Below are 17,707 nucleotides of genomic sequence, written 5' to 3'. Positions count from 1 at the left end.
ATAATTTTTTTAAAAAATAATTATTATTTTATATATCTTATATCACTGCATATTTCACAAAAACTATACCAATTGGTTTTCCATTATTACATCCACCAAAACTTATTTACACTGTTGAATTTATCTTAATGCTGCCAGCGTTTTCAGCTGTACACAATTATTTTTCACATATTCAATAAACATTTTCCAATCTTCTTTAAAGGTATGTTCTTCTTGTTCTCTTATTCTATGTGTTAAGTCTGCAAGTTGTGCCTATTCTGTCAACTTCGGTTGCCCATCTTCTTTGGTTGGGACCTTGCTCACTTTCCATTTTTGGGCTAACAAAACACGGGCTGCACTTGCATACATAAATAACCTTGTTGCATACATAAAAAGCATGTTTTGTTTTTTAGTGGTAGTATACAAATCTTTAAAAGGTCTCAAAGCAACAAAGATGAAAACAAACAGCTAAGATCGATTTTAAAAGGGAAAACAACAAGCAATACAAAAATCCCCAAACGCTCGACTCAGAATAATACATTGAGAAACGAAAACCTGTGGCATGTGCTATGGATGTCGCCTGAAAGTGATACTCCCAGGCTGAACCCTTTGACCAGGGGTCAGCAACCTTTTTCAGCAGGGGGCCGGTCCACTGTCCCTCAGACCATGTGGTGGGCCAGACTATATTTTGGAGGGGGGGAAATGAACGAATTCCTATGCCCCACAAATAACCCAGAGATGCATTTTAAAGAAAAGGACACATTCTACTCATGTAAAAACACGCTGATTCCTGGACCGTCCGCAGGCAGGATTGAGAAGGCGATTGGGCCTGATCTGGTCCCCGGGCCTTAGGTTGCCTGCCCATGCCTTTGACTGATCCAGAGAAGCTCTAATGACTTGAGAGAGAGCTGAAGCAGCAGGCGACGAAATTTTAAAAAACGCACCCCGAAAAAATGTATTTAACAATGTCTATCTCTCACCTTCACCTTGCCAGCAAAGGTCCGTATAGTTAAAGCTATGGTTTTCCCAGTAATGATATATGGAAGTGAGAGCTGTACCACAAAGAAGGCTGATCGCCAAAGAATTGATGCTTTTGAATTATGGTGCTGGAGGAGACTGTTGAGAGTCCCATGGACTGCAAGAAGATCAAACCTCTCCATTCTGAAGGAAATCAGCCCTGAGTGCTCACTGGAAGGACAGATCCGGAAGCGGAGACTCCAATACTTTGGCCACCTCATGAGAAGAGAAGACTCCTTGGAAAAGACCCTGATGCTGGGAAAGATGGAGGGCACAAGGAGAAGGGGACGACAGAGGACGAGATGGTTGGACAGTGTTCTCGAAGCTACCAGCATGAGTTTGACCAAACTGCAGGGGGCAGTGGTAGACAGGAGGGCCTGGCGTGCTCTGGTCCAGGGGGTCACGAAGAGGCGGACACGACTAAACGACTAAACAACAACATCTCTCACCTTTGAGATATTGCGGGACAAGAGTGGTGTGCAAAGTGGATCCAAGCTGGATTGTCCTTCTGTCTCCACATCTGGCCAGAGCAACAACTTGTAGCACTCCTAATCCGGCAGAGAAAGGAGCAAAGTGCCTGATTTGCCTGATCCAGAGTAGCCGCAACTGTAAGATTACGGTGATTTCGAGGAGATAAGTGATCTGACATGGTCAGCTCTTCCTGTCTCGGATTATCTCTTCCTGGCTCTGCTTATCTATGCTTTACTGCTTTCTCTATCCTGGTCAGTAAATGCCTTTGATGTATGGCCTGGCTTTTTGTCTTTTGGTGCACAGTAGTTCGTAGAACCTGTATTAGCCCTAACAGGACATGGGTCTATAAAATATCTAGTTTTTCTGCATGGCACTCAGAAGCGCCACATGGCCTTTTGTGCATCTACGGCTACTTGGGGGTCACTTTGCCACTTTTTTTAAAAAAATGATTTTTATTAAGTTTCTTACAAAAGAGAAACAGAAAAAAACTAAGAAATAAAAGACAAGGTCACAAATATAAACAAAAAATAAAATAAAAACAAGGTACTGGTAGATACCTAAACCACACAAATTAATTAATTATTTAGACTTCTATCCCCATAAACATATTTTGGTCTTCCTCTGAGTCCTCCCATCTCAATTTCCTTGTAATTAAAATGTAGCAGGTTTCTGATATCTTTTATTGAAAGGCAGTATTCCAATTAAAGTAAAATTTCTTAACTTTCCTTAAGGTTCTAAATCTTATTTATTTAATTAACTCTTAATTTAGTCCTAGGCCTATTTTAGTACTTTGAAGTAATTTCTAATTTTTAGCACTTTGCCACTTCTTAAGGGCTTCTCAGTGGCCGATTGAAGTGCTGCTTGGTAATGTATATTTTGCTTGCTGTTTGGAATAAAATCTGTAATCTTCTCACCCACTTGCTTCTGAATTGCTTCTGAATCTAATTCTAAAAGAACCACCTTGCATTTGGCAAACTAGCAACGGAATCAAAATCCTTGCCACCAGAAATGTAGCCAGTCAAGGACAGAAGCTCCAAGGTCTGCTCCCTGTGGCTTTGTTGATAAGCTATAAGGAGGCTGGACTAGCTAAGTCTTTAACTCAATCAAGCCTGTCTGCACTAACAATTCCTTGTGAATTCCTTCTGCGTAAGATTTCAATCACATGAAATCTGCAAATGCACGGGAGCTGCTATAAATCCCCAGGGGAAGGTGGCATGGGACATCAATCAATCAATCAATCAATCATTAAGAGTATTTCTAGACCACCCATCTATGCGTTACATGTCAGAAAAACCAGCCCCACTGGTTCTAGTTCCAAGCAAGAAGGCTGTAATTTCAGAGACACTGAGCCTATCTGTAACTACAAACCACAATGGCTACGTTCTCCATTCATTGTCCAGCACCCTAATAGCAATTCCTGGGAATCACAAGGAGGGGAAAGAGCACCTTGCACTCAATGCTAAGGTTTGTTACAAGTTCCCAAGTCTTCATTTGCTCAGAAGTTTGAAACGCTAAAATGGAAGGGCAGTTCAGGTATCCCTGAACTCCAAAGTAAAGTTGGGATATCCTGGATCATATATCCCACCCATAGCTGTCAACTTACAGATTTGAAAATAAGGGACCAGCAGCCTCGGAAATAAGGGATCAGCTGTCAAAATAAGGGATTTTCCAAGCACAGGTATGTTCAACTTCTGAGCCCCTCCAAGCCAAAGGCAGAAAGCCCAGCTAGCAGCCAAACGAAGCCTCAAGCAGTGGTTCCCACAGCGCAGCAACCCGGCAAAAGGGATGCAGCAAGGAAAACCACCGTCACCTCTCCGCTGGGAAGCGCTGAGCAAAGGCGAGTCCCCAGGCAACGCGGCCGGGCACAAGGCATGCAAGCTCCACCCCCCAGTCGTTCTTAGACTCCTTATTGGGTGAGCAACGCAGCCAAGCAACACAGTTGGAGCCTCCCTCCTCCCTGGCCGGCAGGGAGGGAGGGAGAGGAGCTGCTTCCTTTGAAACCCGGGAAATTTAAGGGACATCATCAATAAGGGACAGCAGCGGGACACGGCGCTGGGATAAGGTAGCTATGATCCACCCCCCCTCCTTCCTAACAGCAATGTCCTTAAATCACAATTAACATGCTTGGGAAATGCTCATAATTGTATGGTGACCTTACAAGTTGCTATTGACCTGCTTGCTGATGCTCTCAAGGAACTTGTAACAGGTTTGTGAGACTCAACCTGCCCTTGCAGAAGTCATGCTGGTTCCTGGTTTGGCGAGGCTTGTTCTTCTATATCAGGGTTTCGCAAACTTGGTTCTCTGTTTTGGACTACAATTCCCATCATCCCTGACCACTGGTCCTGCTAGCTTTGGATGATGGGAGTTGTGGTCCAAAAACAGCTGAAGACCCAAGTTTGGAAAACGCTGTTCTATAGGCTTGGCTATTTTAATCTTTAACAATACTTCCCACCAGATTCCCTGGGACAGCTGTTAATCAAGCCGGCCTGCAATTTCCAAGATTCCCCCAGATCTCTTGCTAAAAATTGGTGCTACGTTAGCTGCAACCCTTATCACCCCAGATTTTCATTAACACTAATAAATTTTACTATATTACTCCACACCATTTTATTTTAGCATGGCTTGGCTGTATTTTGAAGCAAGACACTTGAAGTACATCTATTTCGGAAAATAAGAATACTATTTTATTATAAAGAGCTAAACATACGTACAGTCTGCTTTTACAGTCTAAAGAAATCAAAAGAACCCATTAATACAAGTACACAAGATGGACACGTGTGCCAAAACCATGTCTTGATTGAATTATTATTTTTTTAGAATACAGTGATACTTTTGCTGAACAAACTGCCGATTATCTTTAAGGGGGAAAGTGCTATAAAATGAAATATTGTCCACTTTCACAATGATCACAATAGTTCAATCACAACCCCACCCCCAAATAAACTTACCCTGTAGGATGGCATTTATTGGCATATAGGTAGCACTGACATGTCTGAAGTGGTAAGTCAATTTTGGGGGGGCCATGGGGAGTAGGAATCCATATTAAGGGATAATATCATTTTGTACCTTCTAGGCATTGACTTGTCATTCAAATGCGCTGAGAGTGTTTTCCCCAGGTCCTTCCAAAACTCCCAGTTGCTGCCCCCTTGCCCCCAAATAACCACCTCCTGCACTATTTTGGCTGTTCTACGGAGAGAGCCTGAGATGGGCTCGTTCCTGCAGCCAGAAGAAGGGGAGAAGGTCTTCTCCGGAGAAGGAACCCCCTGCAAAAGCAAGAAGGGCGATTCCTCTGTCGACATCGAAAAAGGCCACTCGCTGCCCCGTGTAGTTCAGAGTCACTCGGATCCTTCTGAGCTCACCAGTGGGGTGCAAGTGATAAGGATTATCACTGAGGGCCCTGTACTGGCCCCTCCACTTCCCCATAGCCCAGACCCCTTCCTGAGGAGTGAAGTTGAACATGCCCTTTCTCCTCACAGATTTCCGGGCCACCCCCAGAGCCCATTCTTCCTCATTCCCCACAGTAACTTCCCAACTATATCGGCCTTCTGTGAACGCCTCTCTCCCCAGCACCACCGTGAGCTGGTTGAATCTCTTTGGGTTGTCGGGCACCTCTTCGCACATATCTCCGCACGTCACACTCAGGCGATCCGCAGACAGGATGAGCTGGGGGTGAGCTGTCTCTGGATCCAGAGTCACTTTTGCTATTGGAGTTTTTTTGTGGGGAGGGGGAACAAACACAAGAGAACAGGGATCATCATCCAGTTGTTGCCATGTGATGCATTTTAATGTTTTCTATACGGTGGAATTGATGCTTTTGAATTATGGTGCTGGAGGAGACTCTTGAGAGTCCCATGGACTGCAAGAAGATCAGACCTATCCATTCTGAAGGAAATCAGCCCTGAGTGCTCAACTGGAAGGACAGATCCTGAAGCTGAGGCTCCAATACTTTGGCCACCTCATGAGAAGAGAAGACTCCTTGGAAAAGACCCTGGTGTTGGGAAAGATGGAGGGCACAAGGAGAAGGGGATGACAGAGGACGAGATGGTTGGACAGTGTTCTCGAAGCTACCAGCATGAGTTTGACCAAACTGCGGGAGGCAGTGGAAGACAGGAGTGCCTGGCGTGCTCTGGTCCATGGCGTCACGAAGAGTCGGACACGACTAAACGACTAAACAACAACAACAACATACAGTGGTACCTCGGGTTAAGAACTTAATTCGTTCTGGAGGTCCGTTCTTAACCTGAAACTGTTTTAACCTGAAGCACCACTTTAGCTAATGGGGCCTCCTGCCGCCACCACGCGATTTCTGTTCTCATCCTGAAGCAAAGTTCTTAACCTTATTTCTGGGTTAGTGGAGTCTGTAACCTGAAGCGTCTGTAACCCGAGGTACCACTGTACAATCGTACCTTGGAAGTCAAACAGAATCCATTCTGGAAGTCCGTTCAACTTCTGAAAATGTTCAGAAACCAAGGCATGGCTTCCTGCACTCAATCAGAAGCCACAGAAGCCGTGTCGGACGTTCAGATTCCAAAGAAAGTTCGCAAACCAAAACACTCACTTCCGGGTTTGCGGCGTTCAGGAGCCAAAACGTACGAGTACCAAGGCATTTGACAACCAAGGTACAACTGTATTGTAAACCATGCCCTGCAATCCTCGGATGAAGGGCCGTATAGAAACTTAATAAAATATAAATATTTAAGAATCCGTTGGGAGAAGGATCAGCAAAGATCCCGAGCTTCGAAACTGTCTTGGGAAACTGTCTTCTCACCCTAAAATATCAGACACCACGTTAAAGATAAGGATGTTCCTCTTTCTTCCAGACTTTGCCCACATTTGAACGAGAAGAGAATCAGAACTCTGAGTAGGCCTAATATCCAGAGCTTTATCAGACCTCACTGCTTACCTTTCTTCAGATATTTCAGATCAGATGTTAGGGCGTCTGGGGAAGGAAAAGGAAGAGAGATTCAGCACCACACTGGTAAAGGTTTCTACAGTGTCTGGAAAGATGAACTGAAGAGTAACTTCAAAACAATTCTGAAGAACAAAATTATGGGCTGAGGTTGCAGGAGGAATGTTGAGCAGAGCCCATTCCATTAATGAACAATACAGTGGTGCCTCGCAAGACGAAAAGAATCCGTTCCGCGAGTCTCTTCGTCTAGCGGTTTTTTTCGTCTTGTGAAGCAAGCCCATTAGCGGCTTAGCGGATTAGCGCTATTAGCGGCTTAGCGGATCAGCTGATAAGCGGCTTAGCGGATCAGCTGTTAAGCGGCTTAGCGGCTTGGGGAAAAGGGGGGGAGGGGAAAAACCCCGCAGGAACTCGCAAGACATTTTCGTCTTGCGAAGCAAGCCCATAGCAAATTTGTTTTGCGAAGCACCTCCAAAACGGAAAACCCTTTCGTCTAGCGGGTTTTCCGTCTTGCGAGGCATTCGTCTTGTGGGGCACCACTGTAATAGCTTTCTCAATTGTCCTGTCCCCGGCAACATTACAAAGGAATTTGCTCCTCGCCACACACTCAGATCTGGACCAAAATCACAGCCAGCACAAAATCCTTGTCACCATTCTTCCTTACCTTTGAATTCCTGTATGACACCTTCCAGAAATGGGTTCATATCACTGAATTCCCACGCCCTCCAGTTTAATGCAGGAGAAAAAACCACCGGTGTCTTAATCACCTCTCTCTCCTCAAACCTTAAAACAAAACAAAACAAAAGAATCCTAACAACTCTCCATCTGGTCCAAAGTCCTAGATTGCATTGAACAAAAATAAATGGAAAGAAGAGGTATGGCCACTATATTGTTTTAATGGCCTAACTCTTTATAACACACCTTCTGATGTTTGGTATCCCTAACTAATCCATATTTTGATGACATTTTACTTAGCTAAGTGGAGGCCTCTCAGCTCCTTGTCAGAACTAGGGCTGGGTGATATTTGGTTTTCAACTTCGTGAAATATCAACAACTAAACATCACAATATACTGATGTATCAAAATGTCTGAACAGTTTCCCCCACATTGTGATTTTTGCATAGCGCGCGCGCACACACACACACACGAGAGAAAGAGAGAGCTCATGATTTGCAATATATTGCCAGATCAAAAACTATGAAACGGATAGCATGATAAAAGACTCTCCGGAAGGGTGATGTGACACACTCTTTAATTGGGATAGACCATTATGGGATAGACCGAGTTGCAGTGACAAATAGTCATGGGGGAGGCGAGCTCTTAATTTGTTATTATATCTGTACTTCAAGTTCGATTTGGCAAATCTCCCCTGGAAAGACTAATGTTTGATGAAACCTGTCTGAGAAAATTAATGAGCGAACGCCTGGATTTTATTTCATCGGAACTGGGAGAAGATCGTGTGTGCCACCAGAGAAGAACTTTTGGATTGATTTGGCATAAACAGCAACGTGTGAGGATATACTGCAAATAATAGACTTATCAGCTGCAAAAAAGGAGAGTCATACAAATTTCACACAGAAGCATATTATTGCCTGTGGAAACAACCCAAAGGCTATGAAAGGAGGAAGGATAACAAGAGGAAGATTTAAAGAAGGGACTATTGAACACTCAAGGCAGTAGAAACATAAGATGATTGGACCCCACTGAACTTGAGGCATGGGAAGCCCCAACAAAAAATTATAATTTGGCAAAATATTTGGACTATAGGATATGTATTTGTATAATTTGGAATATTTAATGTGATCTGATGGGACGCGGGTGGCGCTGTGGGTAAAAGCCTCAGCGCCTAGGACTTGCCGATTGCATGGTCGGCGGTTCGAATCCCCGAGGCAGGGTGTGCTCCCGTTGTTCGGTCCCAGCGCCTGCCAACCTAGCAGTTCGAAAGCACGCCAGTGCAAGTAGATAAATAGGTTCTGCTCTGGTGGGAAGGTAAACGGCGTTCCGTGTGCTGCGCTGGCTTGCCAGATGCAGCTTGTCATGCTGGCCACGTGACCCGGAAGTGTCTGCGGACAGCGCTGGCTCCCAGCCTATAGAGTGAGATGAGCGCACAACCCTAGAGTCTGGCAAGACTGGCCTGTACGGGCAGGGGTACCTTTACCTTAATGTGATCTGATTGGATTGTTAAAATGGAAAACTTAAGAAAAATTATTTTTAAAAAAGAAAGAAACTGATAGCATGATGTGGACTTCAAACGGTTTGGGATGATATTTCGACATAACGCCCAGACCTAGTGAGAGGTTCGCCAGAGGTCAGTTTAAAACCACACAAAAATCACAGGCAGGGGAAAGAGTGACAACAGCCACTTGTCAAAATGGAAAGTCAGAGACATCAGAGAGAGTTACCAGAAATTCTGTGTTGGATGTGGAAGGCCACCATGTGATAATGGAAGACATCAAAACTGCCATGGCAGCGAAAGATACAAATGGACGTAAGAGACAGTAAGGAGCACTTTTAAAACCAGTGGTTTTTGGAATGAAAACAGGGCAGGTTTCAACTTCAAGACACCAATTTATGCCCGTAAAAAGGCATTAGATGCTTAAGGGCAAACAAACCTCAACACCACCAGGTTTTCGACCTGCTAGGCAGACCATTGCCAATGAAACAAAGGAAAATGAGTGAGATCCACTTACGTCTTCAAAAGGCTTCCAATATCCTGCAGCAAAAAGGGGGAAAGAAAAGGGAGCTCAGTGCCTGGCTCAGATCAGGCTACAATCCCCACCCAACCCCATGCCCTGAAGGATGAAGTATAAGCACCCGACTAAATAATAATAATAATTTATTATTTATACCCCGCCCATCTGGCTGGGTTTCCCCAGCCACTCTGGGCGGCTTCCAACAGAATATTAAAATACAATAACCTATTAAACATTAAAAGCTTCCCTAAGCAGGGCTGCCTTCAGATGTCTTCTAAAAGTCTGGTAGTTGTTTTTCTCTTTGACATCTGATGGGAGGGCGTTCCACAGGGTGGGTGCCACCACCGAGAAGGCCCTCTGCCTGGTTCCCTGTAACCTCACTTCTTGCAATGAGTGAACCGCCAGAAGGCCCTCGGCGCTGGAAATTATGCAGCCCCAGAAGATAACACAACCTCTTAAAAGGAAGCAGGAGGGAAGCCCTGATGGATCAAACGAAGGCAAAGGGCAGCCTCCCTTTGGCAACAGCAACCTCTGGGAAGCTCAGAAGCGGGGCAGGAATGAGCCACTGGAAGCCATTAGACAACCAACCATGAGCAAAGAGCAGAAAACGTCCGATCCCATTTACTTTAAGTAGGCGTCTCTACTCTGCATTAAGATGAATATTTTTTTAAATACTTTTTTTTTTGTAACAACAACAAATAAATACTCTTACATTCAAAAATTTGTATGCCTTCTTATTTACCCTGCGCCTTATTGCGCCCGGACTTCCTTCCATCCCTTCAACTGTTTCATGTCTCAAATCTTTTCTTACAGTTTCTTATTTACACTCCATCCACATTACAAGATTTACATTAATCCTGCTACAGTTTTTAAATTCTTACAATTACTCCGTATAAATTCAACAAATTTACTCCAATCCTTTTCGAACTTTGCTTCATTTTGGTTCCGGATCTTACAGTGGTGCCTCGCAAGACGAAAAGAATCCGTTCCGTGAGTCTCTTCGTCTTGCGGTTTTTTTCGTCTTGCGAAGCAAGCCCATTAGCGGCTTAGCGGATTAGTGCTATTAGCGGTTTAGCGGCTATTAGCGGCTATTAAAGGTTTAAGGGATTAGCGGATTAGCTGCTAAAAGGCTATTAGCGGCTTAGCGGGCTTAGTGGATCAGCTGATAAGCGGCTTAGCGATCAGCTGTTAAGCGGCTTAGCGATCAGCTGTTAAGCGGCTTAGCGAACAGCTGTTAAGCGGCTTAGCGAACAGCTGTTAAGCGTCTTAGCGATCAGCTGTTAAGCGGCTTAGCGATCAGCTGTTAAGCGGCTTAGCGGCTTGGGGGAAAGGGGGGGAGGGGAAAAACCCCCACAGGAACTCGCAAGACATTTTCGTCTTGCGAAGCAAGCCCATAGCAAATTCGTTTTGCGAAGCACCTCCAAAACGGAAAACTCTTTTGTCTAGTGGGTTTTCCGTCTTGCGAGGCATTCGTCTTGTGGGGCACCACTGTATAAGTCAATTTCGCCAGTTCTATGTATTCAAACATTTTTGTCTGCCACTCCATTAAAGTTGGGATTTCTTGGGATTTCCATTTCTGAGCCACTAAGATTCTAGCGGCGGTCGTTGCGTACATGAATAGTTTGCAATCTTCCTTTTTTAATTCATCCCTTGTTATCCCTAGCAAAAATGCTTCTGGTTTCTTAAGATGAATTCATCTGATATTTTTCCTGTTCTGGTCTGTTACAGCCTTGGCTGCCACCCTACATAGCCAGAGGCACACAATGATTTGGAGCCAGCCTTGCCCCGCAAAGGGGTCTGGCCTGCTTGTGTTTTTTTAGAATGAATTGATTTTAGAATGTATTTCAATTAACTGATTGTGATTTTATGTAAATTGTGTTACTTTTACTGTTGTTAGCCGCTCTGAGCCCGGCTTCGGCTGAGGAGGACGGGATATAAATAAAATTATGTATTATTGTTGGGTTGAAATAAGCGACAGACGAGTAGTGGGTGTCATGTGGGAGGCATCTCCTCGACCAAGTGTCGGAGAGTCCCTTTTATTGAATATTACAGCATTGCCTCATATGTGCTTGCTGCTGATTGGTTACACATGGTGTGCGTTACAAGGGCTACAAGGGTTGCGTATAGGACATACAAGGGTTGTGTATAAGACACTAATCATCATTAGATAGAGGGAACACAGTAATCTATGATTGATAGGGTGGTACTCAGAGATCGTACAGAGTGCACTTTACATTCCTGAGAGTGATAAAGGGAGGATGTGTATAGATGGGAAGGTCAGGACATCACTTAACATTCTGAGCTAGCTGGTGCCAGGGTAGTTTAGAAAGGAATGTACAGAAATACACGTCTACGCAGCATCTCTAGAAATACATACTCTGCATATTATTATTAATTATTATTATTTCTTCACAGTCTCACCGGCAGGACTTCACTGGTTGGCCGCTGAAGCCTCTTCTCCATCTCCAGGATGAGAGTTTCAAGGGGTATGAGGTCCCTCGAGAGCCTGTCCAGGTGCTCCTCCCTTTTCCTTGCAATCTCCTCCTCCAGCTCCTGCATCTTCTCCAGCAGAAGGTCCTCTTGTTCCTCCAAGAACTGGTGCAGACGCCTGAACTCGGCCACCGTCTTTTCTCGCTCTTTCTCTATTTGCCTCTGCCACAGATAAGAGTTGGGTGGGTGAGGTTGGGGGATGAGAAGGGGCAAGGAGGGCATTTTCAGGAATATAGCTGGTCTTTGGGCGGCTTCCAAAAAAATATTAAAATACTGTAATATATCAAACATTAAAAGCTTCCCTAGGAAGGTCCCTTCTGAATTGTCCTGAATATCACATCAGCTTTTTGCAGGGAATGGAGTTTCCTGAAGGATAACAGGGCCCACCCTTAAATATTCTCTCTGAATTAACACTTGTTATGGGTGACCAGCCATTTCCAAGGAAACCAGTGGCTCTAAAACTTAAGGCGTATTCTATCAGGACAATAAAATATTGGGGAAAAATTTATATTATATTTGACAGAACATTGTAAACAGTTAAAAACACTAGGATTGAAATGGCGCTTGCAATGTGAAAAGAAGTATAGGAGAAAATAGAGATGTATGGATATATGGAAGATAATATAATATGCAGTGAAATGATTATTAGTGGACCCCACGAAAGGGAGGGTGGAAGTCAGAGAATCTGGAGAATTCTCTATTTTTGGATTGTACTTTTCTTTTTTGTGAATGAAAAGCTAATTTGTAAAACCAATAAAAATTGTTATTAAAAAATAAAAATAAAATGTAAACTAATCCTGGCCTATCCACTTCAATATTCCTAGCCCGTTTACAGCTAGGCTGAATAGACTGGCCTCGAGGAGAATTCAGATCCCTGGTGATCGTTTGGAAGACCTAGATCCCTGGGGATGAGGTGAGGAACAAAACTGCAAGGGAAGCTCAGTTTTCATGGGCTTCCTGATCTCTGCCATTGGAGGTCCTGTTCTCTGTCTCTTTCTGACTAATGAGAGTCAGAGTCACTGAGACAACCTGGCTTAAGAAGTGGTGGCGCCAGGAGACCAGGTCCTTGTGTCACCTCCAAGTTGTCCAAATAACTCGCTGTAGTGTCTTGGGGTCATGTGTTATTGTGTATCCAGTTATTTCAGCAACAAGATTAGGGATTTTGCTGGATCATCAAAAAGCGTTTTGGGTGGCGCTGTGGGTTAAACCACAGAGCCTAGGACTTGCCGATCAGAAGGTCGGCGGTTCGAATCCCCACAATGCGGTGAGCTCCCATTGCTCAGTCCCTGCTCCTGCCAACCTAGCAGTTCGAAAGCACGTCAAAGTGCAAGTAGATAAATAGGTACCGCTCTGGCGGGAAGGTAAACGGTGTTTCCGTGCGCTGCTCTGGTTCGCCAGAAGCGGCTTAGTCATGCTGGCCACATGACCCGGAAACTGTACGCCGGCTCCCTCAGCCAATAAAGCGAGATGAGCGCCGCAACCCCAGAGTCGGCCACGACTGGACCTAATGGTCAGGGGTCCCTTTACCTTTACCTTATAATCTGTTCCAGGAAAAATGGCTCCAGATCCTTTGTATAATAAATAATAATAATAATAATAATTTATTTATACCCCGCCCATCTGGCTGGGCTTCCCCAGCCACTCTGGGCGGCTTCCAACAAAATATTAAAATACCGTAATACATCAAACATTAAAAGCTTCCCTAAACAGGGCTGCCTTCAGATGTCTTCTAAAAGTCTGGTAGTTGTTGTTCTCTTTGACATCCAGTGGGATGTACCGTATTTTTCATTCTATAGGATGCACATTTTCCCCTCCAAACATTAAGGGGAAATGTGTGTGCGTCCTATAGAGCAAATGCAGGCTGCGCCGCTAAGCCCAAACCCAGAACAGGAAGACGGAGCACTGCAGAGCACTCCGTCTCGCTGCTCTAGCTTGGGGATGGCTGAGCGCAAAGCCTCTCCAGGGCAGCGGGGTGCCTTCACCCTGCTGCCCTGGAGAAGCTAGGAAGGCTGTTCCCAAGCCAGAACAGCGAGACGGAGGGCTCTAGCTTGGGGACCGCTGCGCGCACAGCCTCTCCAAGACAGCGGGGTGCCTTCACCCCGCTGCCCTGCAGAAGCTAGCAAGGCTGTTCCCAAGCCAGAACAGCAAGACAGAGAGACAGCCTCTGCAGGGCAGCGGGGCGCTGCACTCCAAAGGCTTCAGGGATCTTTGAGGCTGGCGGTGGGGGAAAGCAGCGATTCCCCCCCCCCCCACCAGCCTCACAAGCTCTGGTGAATGTACCTTGAACGCACCTTGTTTTAGAGGGGGGAAACAAGAAAAAAAAAATTTCCCTGTTCTCCCCCTCCTATGGTCCGGTGCGTCCTATGGAGCGAAAAATACGTTATTTAATATTCAACTCCCCCACCCCTCCCAAAAAATATTGCTTCTAGAACTCATTCATTTCCCAGTCCTGGCGATACTGACGTGCAGGTGCTGCCTTTCCGTTTCCGTTTCTCTTTGATAGACCAGAAGTGTTTCTCTCTCTTCCTTCAAAGTCACCAAGCAGTTGCTGATCTGCTCCTGGAAGGAAAGGAAAAGGTCTTTCTTGAGTTTTCCATGGCACAAGCCCATCAAAACAGTCACGTAGAGAAGGTGTGGGGGACCATTTGCTCTTAGCTTTCATTGTTATTAATAATAATAATAATTACATTTAGATACAGTCCTTCAACAGGAAATCTCAGGGTGCTTCACAACCTCCCGGGGCCAATGATCCAAACTCCCATTGCCCATGCTTGCTGGGGCTGATGGGAGTTGTAGTGTAACGTATTTGTTTACAGTGGTACCTCAGGTTACATACGCTTCAGGTTACAGACTCTGCTAACCCAGAAATAGTACCTCAAGTTACCGTATTTTTCGTTCTATAGGACGCACATTTTCCCCTCCAAAAATTAAGGGGAAATGTGTGTGCGTCCTATACAGCGAATGCAGGCTGCGCCGCTAAGCCCAAAGCCAGAACAGGAAGACGGAGCACTGCGGAGCGCTCCGTCTCGCTGTTCTAGCTTGGGGATGGCTGCGCGCAAAGCCTCTCCAGGACAGCAGGGCGCTGCGCTCCAAAGGCTTCAGGGATCTTTGAGGCTGGAGGTGGGGGAAAGCAGCGCTTCCCCCCCCCACCGCCAGCCCCACAAGCTCTGGTGAATGTACCTTGAACGCACCTTGTTTTAGAGGGGGGAAACAAGAAAAACATTTTTTTACCTGTTCTCCCCCTCCTATGGTCCGGTGCGTCCAATGGAGCGAAAAATACGGTAAGAACTTTGCTTCAGGATGAGAACAGAAATTGTGCTCTGGCAGCACAGCAGCAGCAGGAGGCCCCATTAGCTAAAGTGGCGCTTGAGGTTAAGAACAGTTTCAGGTTAAGAACGGACCTCTGGAACGAATTAAGTACTTAACCCGAGGTACCACTGTATTCATTATCCCACCCTTTTCTCCAGGGAGCTGAAGGTGGCGTCCATGGTTTTCTCCTCCTCATGTAATCCTCCCAACAAGCCTGCGAGGTAGGTTAGAAGAAGAAGAAGAGTTTGGATTTGATATCCCGCCTTTCACTCCCCTTCAGGAGTCTCAAACCGGCTAACATTCTCCTTTCCCTTCCTCCCCCACAACAAACACTCTGTGAGGTGAGTGGGGCTGAGAGACTTCAAAGAAGTGTCACTAGCCCAAGGTCACCCAGCAGCTGCATGTGGAGGAGCGGGGAAGCGAACCCGGTTCCCCAGATTACAAGACTACCGCTCTTAACCACTACACCACACTGGCTCTCGGGTTAGGCTGAGAGGCAGTGAGTGGCCCAAGGTCACCCAGTGAGCGTCAAGGCTCAGTGCAAATTTGAACCCTGGTCTCCTACTCTGATACTCTAACCCAGGCATAGGCAAACTCCGGCCCTCCAGATGTTTGGCACTGCAATTCCCATCATCCCTAGCTAACAGGACCAGTGGTCAGGGATGATGGGAATTGTAGTCCCAAACATCTGGAGGGCCGGAGTTTGCCTATGCCTGCTCTAACCACTACACCACACTGGCTCTCAGCATCAGGAGGCTATAAGATTCCCCTCGCCTGATCTAGAGAGAGAAAGAGAATTGGATGCTTGGTCCCAAATTGATTTTTGCAATCTCCCAAGTCTGAGTTTTTATGCCACTGAACAGATTTATGAGCAGCATTGAACCCTGAAGGGGCCACTCCCACCCACCGCTCATTCTTACCTTGTATACTTGGACGGCTTCTTCCGCGGAGACCACTCTGTGGCCCCTGTGCTCTTGGGGTCCGGCACAATCTCCGCAGAAGGGGACACGGTCATCCTCGCAGAACAAATCCAAGGGCTGCTGATGCCTCTGGCATTCTGACCTCCTTTTTCGGGCCTCTCTCTCTGCGGAAGCGTCCCAGTCCCTGAGCATCTTAACAAAGTTCGAGATATTCCTGCTCACCTTCAAGTTCCTCGCAACAGTGCTTCTGCACTCAGGGCACCTGGAATCTCTGCCCGGCTCCTCCCAGCATCTCACGATGCACATACGGCAGAAGCAATGCCCACAGTCTAGAACCACCGGGCTGGTATAGTAGCAGAGGCAGATGGGGCAGGTGACCTCTTGCTGAAAGGTCTTCCGGCGTGTCTCATCAGCCATGGCTTCACTCCTGTTAAGAGAGAGACGTTTCCTCCTTCAGAAAGAACCACAGCTTGAAAAGAGGTGCAGGTTTATGGTCACTGTGAACTTTAATCTGAAACAGGGCATTGTTAATGGAACACACCTCCTGGCCTAGATAATAAATTAGGGAACATGTTACAATAAATGGCTTTAAGGCGCTGTTGTTTTCTTTTGCCAAATAAGCCATATATAAATTCTGATAAAATCGTTCTGCCCAGACACTGAGGTCCGGTGCTGAGGGCCTTCTGGCGGTTCCCTCGCTGCGAGAAGCCAAGTTACAGGGAACCAGGCAGAGGGCCTTCTCGGTAGTGGCACCTGCCCTGTGGAACGCCCTCCCACCAGATGTCAAAGAGAAAAACAACTACCAGACTTTTAGAAGACATCTGAAGGCAGCCCTGTTTAGGGAAGCTTTTAATGTTTAATAGGTTATTGTATTTTAGTGTTCTTTTGGAAGCCGCCCAGAGTGGCTGGGGAAACCCAGCCAGATGGGCGGGGTATAAATAATAAATTATTATTATTATTATAAAACATTTAGAATCGGTCTGAATATCCCATACAAGAGGTACAATCACAGGCTCTAACATGAACAGCAGACCACTGAGATTCCTGCATTGCTGGGAGTTGGACTAGATGTCCTTGTGGTCCCGTCCAACTCTACAGTTCTATGATCGTAAGTAAGAACTACCATAATGTCTGAAAATAAGGTTCATAAAAAAACCAGAAGCTTTTCTCTTGGGAATTATAGGGACAGAATCTGTATAGAAACTTACTCAGCAGCAAGAATGTTACTTGCCCCAAAATGGAAAGAAGTCGTCATCCCAGCAAAGGAAGAATGGGTACAAAAACTTACGGAAATTGCAGAAGTGGTGAAACTTACTAGAAGAATAAGAAATCAAAAATCAAGATAAACTTTTCATAAAAGAGTGGAAATGGTTTATTGAATAAATTGTGAATAGATAAGAACGTTGGCAGGATTATTGTAATAACCGGCAGTTTCATAAGAGTATATATTTAAAGAAGATGAATAAATGAGCAAATTAAATGAATTTGGATATGCCGAAGATATTATAAATTTAAGGAACCGCAGAAAGAGGGGGAAGGAAGTCAAGTTTTGAAATGTCAAAATGATTTTAAAATTATTGAAATGTATGAATCTGAAAAGTATAAATAATAGTAATAATAATAACTACCATAATATAATAAAGAAGTGCAACGTGCTGGCAAATAGGCCTAAACAGTATTGGGCACACTTGCAATGCAATCCAACATATGTCTACTCAGAAGCAAGCTTTACTCCGTTCAACGCAGAGTTTGCCAAAAGGATTGCAGCAGCCTTATTTGAATAATGAGTCTCTGCACCGAATAAAGCTGAGAAGCAAACCAGCTTAGATCATTCCATCTGGAGCGCTTCAAATATTTGTAGGTTTGCTTATCAGATTTCTGACTCATCCTTTCCCCAAAAGGAGCCCCCCCCCCCGAAGTCC

General features: G+C 45.4%; 1 protein-coding gene across 1 annotated transcript; it reads right to left on the bottom strand.

Moving 5' to 3' along the window:
- Positions 1-4,635: 4,635 nt before the first annotated feature.
- Positions 4,636-16,202, bottom strand: LOC310672922 (E3 ubiquitin-protein ligase TRIM7-like; the record flags this gene model as incomplete). Its single annotated transcript, XM_083430606.1, has 7 exons — positions 4,636-5,168; positions 6,371-6,406; positions 7,038-7,156; positions 9,064-9,086; positions 11,488-11,718; positions 14,020-14,115; positions 15,786-16,202. 7 exons carry the CDS (start codon positions 16,200-16,202, stop codon positions 4,654-4,656), a joined length of 1,437 nt encoding a protein of 478 aa, XP_083286732.1. The 3' UTR covers positions 4,636-4,653.
- Between the last annotated feature and the right edge of the window lie 1,505 nt (positions 16,203-17,707).

This window comes from Podarcis tiliguerta (assembly GCF_965153285.1).
Source record: "Podarcis tiliguerta genome assembly, chromosome: 2".
In the NCBI taxonomy this organism is placed as follows: Eukaryota; Metazoa; Chordata; class Lepidosauria; order Squamata; family Lacertidae; genus Podarcis; species Podarcis tiliguerta.
This window is presented reverse-complemented; position numbering and strand designations above follow the sequence as displayed.